The 16220-nt window shown below is 43.9% G+C and overlaps 1 protein-coding gene across 1 annotated transcript; it reads left to right on the top strand.

Annotated features, from left to right (window-relative positions):
* The first annotated feature begins 59 nt into the window (after positions 1 to 59).
* CMTM2 (CKLF like MARVEL transmembrane domain containing 2) lies at positions 60 to 15094 on the top strand. Its single transcript, XM_074397968.1, has 4 exons — positions 60 to 377; positions 509 to 667; positions 13831 to 13932; positions 14750 to 15094. The coding sequence occupies exons 1-4, from the start codon at positions 60 to 62 to the stop codon at positions 14948 to 14950; spliced, it is 780 nt and encodes a 259-aa protein (XP_074254069.1). The 3' UTR covers positions 14951 to 15094.
* The last annotated feature ends 1126 nt before the right edge of the window (positions 15095 to 16220 follow it).

Raw genomic sequence — 16220 nt, 5'->3', positions numbered from 1 at the left:
AACAGCAGGAGAGAGAAAAAACAGGCCGGCTGTGAGAAGCCAAGGACACTGAGTCAGCCATGGCACCTAAGGCAGCAAAGGGGGACAAGCCGGCAAAGGGGGATAAGCCGGCAAAGGGGGACAAGCCGGCAAAGGGGGACAAGCAGGCAGCAAAGGGGGACAAGCCAGAGCCAGTGCCAGCTCCACCTCCAGCCAAAGACCAACCCCGAGAGGATGAGGAGGACGATGAGGAGGCAGCACCGAAGAAACCCAAGTCAGTGCAGCCCAAGCACGAAGTGGGCACGAGGAAGGGGTGTCGCCGCTACCGGTGGGAATTAAAAGACAGCAATAAAGAGTTCTGGCTCTTGGGGCACGCTGAGGTCAAGATTCTGAGTGTGGTAAGCTGGACTGGTATCCCTGGGTGGGGGGCTTTGACCAAGGATGGGGGAAAGGAGGAGCAGGCTCCAGCTGTCCTCAGAAAGGTGGTGAGAGGCCCTTGCTGCTGGTTCAGGTGTCTGTCTCACTGCAGGTCTGCCTAATAGTGGCAATGATGCTGTTCTCCTCACTCACCGTGCACCCCATCTTGGGGCTTATCATCACCATGGAGATATCTATCTTCAGCTTCTTCATCTTACTGTACAGCTTTGCCATTAACAGATACATACCCTTCATCCTGTGGCCAATTTCTGTAAGTATGGGGCAATGGAGAGTGCCTGTGTCCAGAATGCTGATCATGTGTGTGTGTGTGGGTGGGTGGGTGGGGGGAGTACCTGGAAAGTCACCAGAGAGACACATCTCACCTCCCATATCTGTGCCTGAGTCAGGGGCTCAGAGCATCAGTGGGGCCCAGGCAGAGGCAGCTGGGTGCAAGAGGGATAGCTAGGCAGAAAATGTTCCCAAAAAGCCTACCTGAGTGTTGGGGTGACAGTGTGGAACTCTTACCTACCCGGTGGTCAAAGAGAACCTGAGCCTTTGCTCTCTTTAGAGGGAAGGGAGCTGTAGCAACCAGTTGTTCCTCTGAACTCCTGTGCCAGTTCACACTTAACTGGAAGATCACCCCAGAAGGACCCAACCCCAAAATTTAAAGAAGAAAATTACTTTCCCATAAATCAATAAAATAAGACAAAATGAGATATTTTTAAAAATCACTTCTAAAGCAGTGTTAGGTCTCCAATGAATATCCCTATAACGGATGTTTGGATCAGAAGTTCGTTGAGCCCAAATCAGTCATCTAGTGGAATGAGACAGAACTGGGCAAGTTAGTGAACCATTCCCAGCCTGTTTCCTCATCTGTAACATGGGGACAGTCATAATTCCTTGCAGAATTGACATTTAATCCTGAGGATTACATGTAAATTGCTTGACACCGTGCCTGAGGACTCATGGAGTTGAATCCCTGCCCATCACCTGTGTAATCACAGGGCACATCCACCTAACCCCATGCCAGTCAATGAAAACCCCAATTCCTAAGTCCCTTTGTTCATTGCACATTCACAGCCTGGCTCTAGAGCCCTCTTGTTCACTGTTTCACTCACTTCACACATGAGAAAACTGGCTTAGAATGGCCAAGTAACTTGCCCCCAGGTCACTCAGCAGGTAAGTAGCAGGAAAAGATTCAAACTTAGCTTTATGAGTATATTTTGTCCTGCCTCCTTGTTAAAAACTATTAGTGTCCAGGGATCCATAGGTCTTGATAAGGTAAATGAGGATCTCCAATACAGGGAGAAAGGACAAGAGGGCCAAATAAGGACTCTCAGAAAAGGGACAGGCAGAGGACAAGGTAAAAGGACAGGCAGAGGACAAGTTCCTCAACAAGGAGCCTAAGAAGACATTTTTAGTTTCAGCAAGATATAAAACCAATGAACCCTGAAAATCTTCCTGCTGTGCTTACCTAAAAATATCAGGGGAAATGCAACCAGTATTTAACTTTGACTGAATGAATGAGCTGGCAAAAAAGAAATGGAAACACACAGGTGCCAGAAATGGAAAACGGAGCAGTGATCACATAAGCTGCAAAGTGTGAGTGGGAATGGTCCACAAGGCATTGTCTCAGGAAACTAGAGCATGGATTTTCATGCACTCTCAAGTCAAGAAATAAGGCCTCAATCCCAAGCAAAGAGGGAATTTAGAACTGAAAACCCTGTATAAAGCCAGCACCCTGGAAAGACTACCCGCTTAGGGAAAAGACGGACAAAGACACAAAGCATTCTTACTACCAACACAGAGAAATAAGGAAACATGTTCATCTCTGCCTGAGCTTTGAGTAGGGGGAGAAGTCTTCCTTGAGAAACAGAAACCTTGAGCCTACCCTTTGTACAGATTGGAGTTTGAATTATTGTTACCTGCAGCCCAGAAACCTTGATGCAGCCCAGAAACATTCATCTCTGGGAATTACCATAAAAATTGATCCCAGTCTGTTGTTATTCTGCTGCTATCCTTAGACTCCTGATAGAACCAAATGCAAAAATCACAATCAAGGCATGAAAAGATTCTCACAATGGGGAGGGGGAAAACCTTGTCAAAAATGAACTAACAATTAGAAACTACAACACCTGATTAAAAAAAGAAAATAAAAAACCATTACTAGGAATCAAGAATCAACAAAAACACAACAAATGGATTAGAATCCTGAGAATATGCAATAATAGAAGATCTGTCTGAAAATAATAATATATTTTAAATGATCACAGACATAAGACTCCTGAGAAAAGAATAAGATACTATGAGGACAGAATAGACAGATTTTTTTAAAGTACAGTGTCTAGAATAGAAAATAGAGTTATTGAAATAAAAACGTCAATAGATGAATTCACAAACAGATCTGAGAGCTGAAAAGGGATCTGTTAGCTGAAAGGTATGGGGAAATTACCCAGAACACAGCACATAGAGAGAGAGAACATGAGAAAGAGATTGAGATAAAACATGGAGTGAGAACAACCATCAACAGTTGTTGGGCTGGGCATGGTGGCTCATACCTGTAATCCCAGAACTTTGGGAGGCTGAGGCAGGTGGATCCCTTGGGTCCAAGGGTTGAGACTCCCTATGGGCAACATAGGGAGACTCTGTCTCTACTAAAAATTTTAAAATTAGCCAACCATGGTGGCACATGCCTGTCATTCCAGCTTCTCAGGAGGCTGAGGTGGGAGGATGGCTTGAACTCAGGAGATCAAGGCTACAGTGAGCTCTGATGGTGCCACTGCACACCTATCTGAGTGACAGAGCGAGACCCTGTCTAAAAAATAATGAAAGAGGTGTCAAGAAGCTAGGCACAGTGATGTGTGCCTGTAGTCTCAGCTACTCAGGAGGCTGTGGCAAGAGAATCTCTTGAGCCCAGTGGTTCAAGGCTGTAGTACGCAGTGATCACACCTGTGAATAACCACTGCACTCCAGCCTGGGCAACAAACAAGACCCTATCTCTTAAAAAAAGAAAAGCTGGGGGAGGGTTTGGCATGGTGGTTCATGCCTGTTATCCCAACACTTTGGGAGGCTGAGGTGGGTGGATTTCTTGACGCCAGGAGTTCAAGATAAAGAAAAAAATTTGTTAATGAAAATGTTTAAAAGTTGTCAAGAGAAAAGAGGAAATATTCAAGAGAATGGAGTGCAAGCATAATGGCTTACATCTGCAGTCCCAGCACTTTGGGAGTCCAATGTGGAAGGATTGCCTGGGTCCAGGAATTCAAGACCAGCCTGGGCAACATCATGAGACCTTCCCCTTGTCTCCAAAAAAATAAAATTAGCCAGGCATGGTGGCACATGCCTGAGGTCCCGTCTACTCAGAAGGCAGAGTTAGGAGGATCACTTGAGCCCCGGAGGCTGAGGCTGCAGTGAGCTGTAATCCCATCACTGCATTCCAGCCTGGGAGACAGACACCCTGTCTAAATAAATAAATAAAAAGAAAATGGAAAAGAGAAAATATTCAGAATGATAAAGATGGAGAACCTTCCATATTTAATGAGAGTAGTGTCACTGAAAATGGCATAATAAGGAACTCCAAACTTTTGTCTCTTTACTGCAGCAATGAGTTATCTAACAAAAACTGTCAGAACTAACCTCTTCAGAACCCAAATCTCATTAAAAACTTAGAAGAACCAGAGGAGTGCTTAATGAAGGAAGAAGCTGCTGGATTTTGGTAAGAGAGGATTGTGTACTTTAACTTACCTGCCTGCCATCTCTTACCCCCACAGCTTGGCAATGGCTATAAAAACAGCAGCCCAAATTCCTGGTAAAGCTTGCTAGTGACCAACATAAAAAGCTATTTTCTCGTGTACGTGTGTGTGTGTGTGTGTGTGTGTGTGTCTGTGTTGTGAGACAGAGTCTTACTCTGTCATCCAGGCTGGAGTGCAGTGCAGTGGTGCAATCACTGTCTCGTTACATTACAGACTTTGTTCTCAAAGAATTGTGGTGTGTGTCTGTTATAAGCTGTCTGATGACTACCTAAGAGATTGGTCCAGGCACTTGCCTTTGTTTTACCTGCCTCAGAACCTTCTCAGGGATGAAGCAGGCTATCAGGTAGCATTTGTCAAAAGCATTTAAAGGCAAATATACTAGCCTCAACCATTTGGGACAAGAGAAAACAGATGAGTCAAGCTGCAAACAAACCAGAAAATCTGTGAAGAAAGAGGCTGAGAAAGGAGATATATTAGTGAATCTAGAAGACTACACACATTCCCAGGGCTGGACAAATACTCAGAAAAGACCTAGAAGACCCTAAGTTTCCACCTTTGGTTGACCATTAGACTCTGCACAAGCAGGAGGTGAAAACTACGACAGACTTGTAAACAGTCTGGTCAAATGTTGATAAAGTGCCCCAACACAGAGCCAATCTGCAAAGACCAGTGATTTGTTTGTTCATTTGTTTCTAAGCATTTAAGGAAATCCCTGTCAAATCACTAGATGACCATTAAGTTAATGAAATGGACTTCAGTAGCTATGCAAGAAAAAACAGTACAGTCTTTCAAAAAATAGTTTAGAATCTGGGTGCAGTTGCACCCACCTGTAGTTCCAGCTACTCTGGAAGCTGAGGCAAGAGGATTTCTTGAGCCCAGGAATTCAAGTCCAGCCTGGACAACATAATGAGACGCCATCTCTAAAGAAATGTTTTCTGATCGAGACCATCCTGGTCAACATGGTGAAACCCCGTCTCTACTAAAAATACAAAAACTAGCTGGGCGTGGTGGCGCGTGCCTGTAATCCCAGCTACTCAGGAGGCTGAGGCAGGAGAATTGCCTGAGCCCAGGAGGCGGAGGTTGCGGTGAGCCGAGATCGCGCCATTGCACTCCAGCCTGGGTAACAAGAGTGAAACTCCGTCTCAAAAAAAAAAGAAATGTTTTCTTAATAAATAAAAGTTGAAAAATCACTAAACATACAAATGATTGCAACTCACAATAAGCAGCAACAACAAATTCTGGGGAGGAGAAAGAATCTGATTTCCAGATTAACCACATTACAATATTCGAAATGCTTAGGGTTTTTTGTTTGTTTGTTTTTGTTTTTTTGAGATGATGTCTCACTCTGTCACCAGGCTGAAGTGCAGTGGTGCAATCTTGGCTCACTACAACCTCCGACTCCCAGGTTCAAGTGATCCTCCTGCCTCAGCCCCCCGAGTAGCTGGGATTACAGGTGTGAGCCACCGAACCTAGCAAAATGGTTAGTTTTTAACTAAGAATTACAAGGTATGCAAAGAAACAAGAAAGTATGGTCCATACACTGATAAATAAAAAGAAATTAACAGAAACCGTTTTGAGGAAGCCCAGATATTAGATTTACTAGACAAACACTTTAAATCAACTATCTTAAAAATGCTCAAAGAACTACAGAAAATGATGAGATCAATTTAGGAACAGAGAAAGGTTTTAAGGGATGTAAAAGGTTATAAGGGAGGAAAATACCAAAAGAAAGCTGACATACCCTGTAACAACAGCACTTTGGGAAGCCAAGGCAGGCAGATCACTTGAGGTCAGGAATTTGAAGCCACCCTGGCCAATATGGTGAAACCATATCTCTACTAAAAATATTTTAGAATCAGCTGGGCATGGTGGTGGATGCCTCTCATCCAAGCTACTGGGAGGCTGAGGCAGGAGAATCACTTGAACCAGGGAGGCAGAGGTTGTAGTGAGCCAAAATCAAACCACTGCACTCCAGCTTAGGCAGTAAGAGTGAAAGTCCATCTCCAAAAAAAAAAAAAAAGAACGAATGAATGAAAGCTGACAAGCTTAATACCAGACTAAACCAATTTTATATATAAAATCAAGACAATCACTATAACAATTTTGAACTTGTATGCACCTAACAATATAGCCCCAAATATAAAAGTCAAACATAGACTTAATTATAAGAAAGAATTGACAAATAGTAACCATAGCAGGAGATTTTAACATGCATCCCTCATTAATTAACAGCTTGATCCACTGACATATAAAACATACAACCATACATCTAATAATAACAGGCTTTATATTCTGTTTAAGCTCAGTTGAAATTTTTATCACTTTGGTAAAAATTATCCTCACATAAGACCACAAAGCCAATATAAATAAATAACAAGGAAATGATAACATATAGATTACATTCTCCAATGCAATGCAGTTAGAAATCAATAACTAAAATGTAACTAAAGCCTTGTATGTTTGGGGGATAAATCTAAGGTTTTCCCCAGTATATGGGGATTTAGTAATATGTAGTATTTGCAAATACTACCTGTAAAATAACAATTCAAATTCAAATCTATATACTTAGAAAAGAAGAATGAACATTAACAAATCAAATGTCTACATGAAGAAGTTACCAAAACAAAACAAAATAATGAAATTAAGGAAATGCCAAAGTTAAGAACTAAAAATTAATGAAATAGGAAACAAAGATTTATAGGGAGGATTCATAAAACCAAAAATGTAGTTATTTGAAAAGACTAGTAAAGTAGACAAACTTCAAGAAAAAGAAAAGTAGGAACAAAGAAAAATAGTACAAAGTTCAAGAAGAGATTTTAAAGATCACGTGGGAAGCCAGTTGGATGGCTCATGTCTGTAACAGCACTTTGGGAGGCTGAGGTGAGAAGATCAGTTGAGCCCAAGAGTTGAAGACCAGTCTGGGCAACATCTCTACAAAAAAAAAAAAAAAAAAAAAAAATTAACTGGGTGTGGCAGTGTGCACTTGTAGTCCTAGCTACTTAGGCTGAGGTGAAAGGATCACTTGAGCTGGGGAGTCAAGGCTTCAGTGAGACAGTGATTGCACCACAGCACTGCAGCATAGATGACAGAGTAAGACCCTGTCTCAGAACAAACACACTCACACACACACTCACACACACACACGAAAATAGCTTTTTATCCCAATAAACTAGAAAGCTTAGTTAAAATAATTTTCTAAAAATAGATATATATAATTTTTAAAAGTTGACTCAAAAATAAATATAAAAACAGGTAATGAAGGAATTCATTCATGTTTTCATCTGGCACTTTTACTGTCACACATTTTACATTTGAGTGGTTTAGGGACAGGACATGAACCATGACTCCATTTTTATATCCTGATGGCTTTCCCGTTGTTCTGTACAGTTACTCTTGTATTGAATAGTGCATCTTTTCCCCACTGATTTGAAATGGCATATTTGTTAAATGCTAAAAATTCTGTATGTAGAGTTTATTTCTAGACTTTATAAATTCAGTTCTATTTGGTCTGTCTCTTTTTTTTTTTCTTTTAAAAAGCATTGTAATATGTCCTACTATCTGGTAGAGCTTTGATCTTAAGACCAGACATTATAAGGAAAGTAAACTACAGGACTATCATATTTGAAGATAACCACAAAAATTCTAAATAAAATAGCATAGTGAGGTCGGGTGTGGTGGCTCATGCCTGTAATCTCAGCAATTTGAGAGGCCAAGGTGGGTGGATCACTTGAGGTCAGGAGTTCAAGACCAGCCTGGCCAACATGGTAAAACCCATCTCTAAAATTAGGCCAGGCATGGTAGTGAGTGTCTGTTATCCCAGCTACTCAGGAGGCTCAGGTAGGAGAATCACTTGAACCTGGGCGGCAGAGGCTGCAGTGGGTCGAGATTGCACCACTATACTCTAGCCTGGGGGATAAAGCAAGACATCGTCTCAAAATAATAATAATAATAATATAGTGAATCAAGCAATATATAAGAAAGCAGTACATCATTATGAAGCAGCACTGATGCCAGGAATACAAAGATGGTTTTGCAACACACACACACACACACACACACATAAATTATTATATATACATACTAATATGTTTCACTATAATTATTCACATAATATATTTCACTGTTTTATTTAAAGGAAAAATATATCTCATAAGCTGTAGAAAAACTAGTAATATTCAATACCAATTTTTTTTTTTTTTTTTTTTTTTTTGAGATGGAGTTTCGCTCTTGTTACCCAGGCTGGAGTGCAATGGCGCGATCTCGGCTCACCGCAACCTCCGCCTCCTGGGTTCAAGCAATTCTCCTGCCTCAGCCTCCTGACTAGCTGGGATTACAGGCAAGCGCCACCATGCCCAGCTAATTTTTTGTATTTTTAGTAGAGACGGGGTTTCACCATGTTGACCAGGTTGGTCTCGATCTCTCGACCTTGTGATCCACCCACCTCGGCCTCCCAAAGTGCTGGGATTACAGGCTTGAGCCACCACGCCCGGCCGATCCTTACTATCTTCTATTCAACATTGTGATGGAAATATTAGTACAATTTGACAAGAAAAACAAAAGGTATAGAGATTGGGAAGAGGAAAAATCTAATAGAATTATCAACACACAAAATCTAAGAGAACCTACAGTCAAATCACTAGAAGTGATTGAATTCCACAAGGTTACCAGACACAAAAGCAATAGTGTTCCTGAATACCGACAATGAACAATGAGAAATGTATGATTTTTTTCGCTGGGCATGGTGGCTCACACCTTTAATCCCAGCACTTTGGGAGGCTGAGGTGGACAGATCACTTGAAGTCAGGAGTTCGAGACCAGCACCGTCTCTACTAAAAATACAAAAATTAACCAGGCGTGGTGGCACGTGCCTGTAGTCCCAGCTACTCAGGAGGCTGAGGCATGAGAATCACTTGGATGGAGGAAGCAGAGATTGCAGTGAGCCAAGATGGAGCCACTGCACTCCAGCCTGGGTGACAGAGTGAGACTCCATCTCAAAAAAAAGAAATATGGCCGGGCGCGGTGGCTCAAGCCTGTAATCCCAGCACTTTGGGAGGCCGAGGCGGGTGGATCACGAGGTCGAGAGATCGAGACCATCCTGGTCAACATGGTGAAACCCTGTCTCTACTAAAAACACAAAAAAGTAGCTGGGCATGGTGGCGCTTGCCTGTAATCCCAGCTAGTCAGGAGGCTGAGGCAGGAGAATTGCTTGAACCCAGGAGGCGGAGGTTGCGGTGAGCCGAGATCGCGCCATTGCACTCCAGCCTGGGTAACAAGAGCGAAACTCCATCTCAAAAAAAAAGAAAAAAAAAAAAAAAGAAATATATGATTTTAAAAGAAATTACTTAAAAGAGCAACAGAAACCACAAGGTGTCTAAGAATAAACTTGCCAAAAGATATGTAAGATGCTACATCACAATTATAAGACTTTATTAATGGTCATCAAAGGAAAATGTAAATAGACAAACATTCCACATTCACAAATATGAAAACTTATCATTGTGATGGCAATTCAGTTCTAAATTAATCTGTAAATTAAATAAAATTTCGACCTAACATGGGTTTTTCATGGAACTTTACAAGGTGATTCTAAAATTCTTATGGAAGAAGAAAAATATTAACAAGGATGGACTTACCCAACAAGATGTCAGATTTACCATAAAGATTTGATCGTAGTTCAGGGATTAAGAAGAAGACTAATAAGAGTGTTAGATTGAATGTTTGTGTCTCCCACCCTGCAAAATCAGATGCTGAAGCCCTAAACCCCCGTGTAGCTATACTTAGAGATGAGGCCTCTAAGGAAGTAATTAAGGTTAAATGAGGTCAGAATACTGCAGCCCTGATCCAGTAAGTTTCTTATTTTTTTGTTTGTTTTGAGACAGTGTTTCACTCTTGTCACCCAGGCTAGAGCGCAGTGGCCCAATCTCAGCTCACCGCAACCTCCGCCTCCCAGCTCAAGCGATTTTCCTGCCTCAGCCTCCCAAGTAGCTAAGATTACAGGCGTGTACCACCATGCCAGCTAATTTTGTATTTTGGTTTTGTTTTTTTGTTCTTTTGAAATGGAGTTTCGCTTGCTGCCCAGGCTGGAGTGCAATGGTGTGATCTTGGCTCACCATAACCTCTGCCTCCCAGGTTCAAGAGATTCTTCTGCCTCAGCCTCCCAAGTAGCTGGGACTACAGGCATGTGCCACCATGCCCAGCTAATTTTTTGTACTTTTAGTAGAGACAGGGTTTCACCATGTTGACCAGGATGATCTCAATCTCTTGACCTCATAATCTACCTGCCTTAGCCTCCCAAAGTGCTGAGATTACAGGCGTGAGCCACCATACCTGGCCTAACATTGTATTTTTACTAGAAACAGTGTTTCGCCATGTTAGACAGGCTGGTCTTGAAGTCCTGAACTCAGGTGATCCACCTGCCTTGGCCTCCCGAAGTGCTGTGATTACAGGTGTGAGCCTGGCCAATAAAGTCTCTTTCTAAGAAGAGACTAGAGAATTCTCTCACTTGCTCGCTGTCTACACACACACACACACACACACACACACACACACGCATGCATCAAAGAGAGGCCATGTGAAAACGTAGTGAGAAGACAGCCATCTGCAAGCCAGGAAGAGAGCCCTTACCAGAAACGAAATTTTCTGGCACCTTGCTCATGGACTTCTAGCCTCCAGAACTGCCATAAAGTTAATGTCTGTTGTTTAAGCCACTCAGTCTAGGGTATTTTATCATGGCATCCTGAGCAGACTAATACAGGAATAGAAAAGAGAACTCAGAAATAGACCTATAAACATATGGCAACTTGGTATATGACGGAGGCAGCATTATAAAACGGTTGAATAGAATATTCAGTAAATGTCCCTGGGATTTATGGAGAGAGAAGAAGGGAGGGAGAAAGAGAGAGACTATGTATCCCATTAAAATAAAAACTTTTCAGCCAGGCGTGGTGGCTCACACCTGTAATCCCAGCACTTTGGGAGGCCAAGGCAGGCAAATCATGAGGTCAGGAGATGGAGACCATCCTGGTTAACAAGGTGAAACCCCATCTCTACTAAAAATACAAAAATTAGCTGGGTGTGGTGGCGCACTCCTGTAGTCCCAGCTACTCAGGAGGCTGAGGCAGGAGAATCACTTGAACCCAGAGATGGAGGTTGCAGTGAGCCCAGATCATGCCACTGCACTCCAGCCTGGCAACAAAGCAAGACTCCATCTCAAAACAAATAATTATATGTATATGTATGTGTATATGTGTGTGTGTGTGTGTGTGTGTGTATATATATATATACACACACACACATATATATAGTGTGTGTGTGTGTGTGTGTATATATATATATACACACACACACATATATATAGTGTGTGTGTGTGTGTGTATATATAGTGTGTGTGTATATATATATATGTATGTATATATATGTTAAAACTTTTCAACAGAAGACATCGTAGGCTGGGTACAGTAGCTCACACCTATAATCCTGGCACTTTGGGAGACTGAGGTGAGAGGATCACTTGAGTCCAGGACACCAGTCTGGGCAACATAGGGAAACCCTGCCTCTACAAAAACAATTTTTTTAATTGCACAGTGGCAAGGACCTATAGTCCCCGCTGAGGCTAAGGTGGGGAGGACTGCTTGAGCCCAGGAGGTCAAGACTGCATTGAATAGTAGAAACACCCTGTCTCTCATTTCACTCATTCCTATAGTAGACTACATCAGTTAAAAGTAATAAACATATTTCTCAATGTGGCTAAATCTAAAAAGATTTTTTAAGTTTAAAAAGCAAGCATTGGAAGGTAGGATACTTTTTATTTAAATATAAAAAGTGTATTTTGAAATACACAAAATAGGCCAGGTACGGTGGCTCACGCCTGTAACCCCAACACTTGGGGAGGCCGAGGCTGGCGGATCACGAGGTTAGGAGATCGAGACCATCTGGCCAACATGGTGAAACCCTGTGTCCACTAAAAATACAAAAAAATTAGCCAGGCGTGGTGGTGCATGCTTGTAGTCTCAGCTACTTGGGAGGCTGAGGCTGAGAACTGCTTGAACCCAGGAGGCAGAAGTTGCAGTGAGCCGAGATTGGACCACTGCACTCCAGCCTGGGCGACAGAACAAGACTGTCTCAAAAAAAAAAAAAAAAAGAAAGAAAGAAATACACAAAATAGTATACATTGTTTATGAATATATAATATGTAGAAACGCACAAATTCAGGTGGGTAAATGCGCATCAGCTTCCAATGTGTGACTGTCTTTGGGAGGACAAAAGTTGGAGGAGGGAGGTGAGAGGGACAGTAAGAGGGGGGGAAGTGAAGGGGCTGCACTTCCGTCCGTGAAGCTGGACTTCTTGTTTCCAAAGAGGCCTATAGGGGACATTTGCAAGATGTTAACATCTGTTAAATTTCAGTGGCTCCTGGCCTGGTGGAGGTGGGAGTGGGGGTAGGATGTTCTATTATTTTCTGAGCATTTGAAATGGATCAAAATTCAAAACATTAAAAAGGAAAAGGCCTGAAACAAAGTGGCCAGGGAAGGACAATAGCAGGAAATGGCATTATAGAAACCAAGGGAAATGGCAGGTGTCTTCCGGCGCTGCAGGATCAGCTGCTTGTCACCCCATCCTCTAGCCCCAGGAGTGATGCAGGAGGAAGCCAGCCTGCTTTTGGCCAGCTCTGAGGAGTTTGGCAATGCCTTGTCATAGTGTGAGGGAAACAAGTATATGGGGAGAGCGAGATTGAAGTCACAGGGGATGGGCAGGAGGGCTGATGAAGGAAGAGGAGGCAAGGAGGGGAAGAGGCCTAGGAAGTCAGGCCAACAGCAGGGGGTTGCAGAGGAAGATGCCAGGCTCCCAATGACATGCTGTAGTCCATCAGAGCCAATGCAGCCCATCCAGACTCCAGAGAGGGGAGCTGTCCCTGGAAGCTGAAAGGCAGTGGTGGAGTCCTTAAGAGGGACTTCATGACATTTCATAGTTGTATATTTATTTAAATGAGTGTTGGCGGGGCACTTTGGCTCATGCCTGTAATCCCAGCACTTTGGGAGGCCGAAGCAGGTGGATCGCTTGAGTCCAAGAGTTTGATACCAGCCTGGGTAACATGGTAAAACCCCATCTCTACTAAACACACACACACACACACACACACACACACACACACACACACACACACAAATTAGCTGGGCATGGTGGCACACACTTGTAGTTGCTGCTACTCAGGAAGCCAAGGTGGGAGAATCACCTGAGCCTGGGGAGGTCAAGGCTGCAGTGAGCAGAAATTATACCACTGCACTCCAGCTTGGGTAATCGGAGTAAGACCCTGTCTCAAAAAATAAAAAATAAAAAGAATAGGAGTATTGGTGGGAGGAAACATAAGCAGAAACCAAATGTGTGATTTCACAGAGAGATGGTAGAAGAGGGTGCTGGTGACTTCACAGCCTTCGGTACAAGGGCATTTAAGCATCCTGGGCATTTAAGCATCCTGGACATTTTAGGTTTAGATTTAAAAAGCCCAGCAGGAGGGTCACAGATCTGCCCACCTAGCCCAGTGTGCATTTATCTTTATGCATACATTTTTAAAGCAGGTGGAAGTTTGCAAATCATTCCTTTGGAGGAAGCTAGCCAGGGTGCAGTGTTTGTTGATGGGGAGGAGCGGGGCCTGGCTTTGTCTGAGGCTGACTCATCTCTCCACCCTCAGGACCTCTTCAATGACTTGTTCGCCTTTGCGTTTCTTGTGGGAGCCATGGTCTTCGCTGTGACAAGTCGGCAGTCCATGCATCTCCACTACTTACTTGGTGTGGTGAGTCTTTCCATGTTGGGCCATGTATTTGCTCTGAATTCCCCTCTCTTGGAGGATAGGTGTTGTCCCCTGTTTAAGGAAAGGGCTTCTTTATTTTTCACAAAAATCTTGGGATCAAGGCAAAGTTTAAAAGTTAAGTAGGCCAGGCACAGTGATCATGCCTTTAATCCCAGCACTTTGGGAGGCCAAGGCAGGCGGATCACTTGAGGTCAAGAATTTGAGACCAGCCTGGCCAACATGGCAAAATACAAAAATACAAAATTTACAAAAATATGAAATTTACAAAATGTAATAGAAAATTTATTTTCTACTAAAATACAAAAATTAGCCAGGCATGATGGTGCATGGCTGTAATCCCAGCTACTTGGGAGACTGAAACAGGAGAATCACCTGAACCCAGGAGGTGGAGGTTGCAGTGAGCAGAGACTGCACCACTGCACTCCAGCCTGGACAACAGAGCGAGACTTAGTCTCAAAAACAACAACAAAAAAAGTAAAATAGACATATTTCCAATGGAGCCACCATTTAAATAAAGATGATATCCGGGGAGCCAGCCCAAGCTCCAACCCAGAGCAAACGGTCCCACCCTGGCTGGGTTTAAAGAGAAAAAAGAAACAGAGGTGAGAAGACAGGATGAGGGAGTGGAGAAGGCAGAGGTGAGGGAGTAGACAGGCTCCAAGCCTCTCGGGACTGCTCGTCATTCGAGGGGACACAGGGGACATGTGAAACAGCACCCACTGATAAATGAGAGAGCAGGAGGGAAACTGGCCACCTTGGGAATGGAAAGCAGGAGTCACGAGGACCTTTTGTTTTCCAGATCCTTATGGGTTTGGCTGCATTTTTTGCTTTTATCGATGTGTGTCTTCAAAGAAACCACTTCAGAGGCAAGAGGGCCAAAAAGTATACACTGGTTCCTCCTCCAGGAAAGGAAAAAGGACCCCAGCAAGGCAAGGAACCAGAGCCCGCCAAGCCACCGGAAGCTGCCAAGACACCGGAGCCGGCAAAGGGAAAGAAATGACTTGGTGGGGACTCCTGGTGTCTGAAACAGCAGTGGATTGTACAGCAATGTTTCCACTCTCTGCCTTGTCTTCTTTCTAGAATGGTTTTCTTTTCCATTTTAATTACCACCTTTGCTTGGAAAAGAATAGATTAATAGATTCTAAAAGCCTAAAGTTGATGTAGCATTATTTTGTTCATTCAGCAAAAGTTACTGTCAGGTGCAGAGGGCGAGGCCAGGCAGGGCCTGGGAGCCAGGGCTCCTGGAAGTGCTCCCAGGATACTGGGCACCAAGGGCCTGAAGTGTAAGTATTGCCAGCTAGCAACCCCAACCAGCCAGTGGAGGGGGGGTGCGGTGGGGGGGCAGAGGAAGACGAGAAACCAGAAAACAAAAGGATCACTTTGTTCACACTTATTTAATTTTACTTTTTAAAAAAACCATCCAAGCAATTGTTATGAGAAAAATAAGTTTGTTGGCCTTCCTTGCAGTTTAGTAATTTTTTTTTTTTTTTTTTGAAACTGAGTTTCACTCTCGATGCCCAGGCTGGAGTGCAATGGCACAATCTCAGCTCACTGCAACCTCTGCCTCCCAGGTTCAAGCGATTCTCCAGCCTCAGCCTCTGGAGTAGTTGGGACTATAGGCATGTGACACCACGCCTGGCTAATTTCTTATATAGTAGAGATGGGGTTTCACCATGTTGGCCAGGCTGGTCTCGAACTCCTGATCTCAGGTGATCCACCCGCCTCAGCTTCCCTGGGTGCTGGGATTACAGGTGGGAGCCACCGCGCCTGGCCTGCAGTTTAGTATTGATCCTCACTGAGGTTCACTCTGGTGGAGGTGAGGAGGGCAGGGGGTGTCATCTCAGGGCTCAGGGCCTCCAAGGGCCTGAGTCAGGCTGGCATATGGGCTGAGCAAGGCAGGCACAGGAGGAGCCTAGGGGCTATTTCCCTCTGGGGCCTTGGAGTATCTCCCTCCACTGATGACCTGAACATAAGGCCTGGAGTCCCCACACGCAGGCCTTGCAGGTCTTTCTACCAGGGAAGGCCCTACTCTCACTGGAGAATCCAGCAATCCTGGCAGGGGATGGGCTGCCTCCATAAAAGGAAAGCCAGACCCCAAACTGACCCATGAGGAGCCGGAAGAGGGTCTGTAGGGAGGAAGCGTGGAGCCCAAAACCCAGCCTGGGAGACAGGCTGGGAGGGTCCACTGAGCCATGGGGACACGATCATGACTCCGGCCAAGGGGATCACTGAAGGCTGCGAGGAGACCACGTGCTCAGCTGCTGCTGCAA

Source organism: Saimiri boliviensis, chromosome 1 (assembly GCF_048565385.1).
Source record: "Saimiri boliviensis isolate mSaiBol1 chromosome 1, mSaiBol1.pri, whole genome shotgun sequence".
Classification (NCBI taxonomy): Eukaryota; Metazoa; Chordata; class Mammalia; order Primates; family Cebidae; genus Saimiri; species Saimiri boliviensis.
The sequence above is the reverse complement of the archived record's forward strand: the minus strand, read 5'-3'. Positions and strand labels throughout refer to the sequence as shown.

What these genes read in the sequence shown, in the direction of transcription:
- CMTM2 (XM_074397968.1), top strand. Translation starts at nt 60, where the DNA reads ATGGCACCTAAGGCAGCAAAGGGGGACAAGCCGGCAAAGGGGGATAAG. An exon ending in AGGTCAAGATTCTGAGTGTG is followed by an intron (nt 378 to 508) that starts GTAAGCTGGACT and finishes GTCTCACTGCAG; the next exon opens with GTCTGCCTAATAGTGGCAAT. An exon ending in TCATCCTGTGGCCAATTTCT is followed by an intron (nt 668 to 13,830) that starts GTAAGTATGGGG and finishes CTCCACCCTCAG; the next exon opens with GACCTCTTCAATGACTTGTT.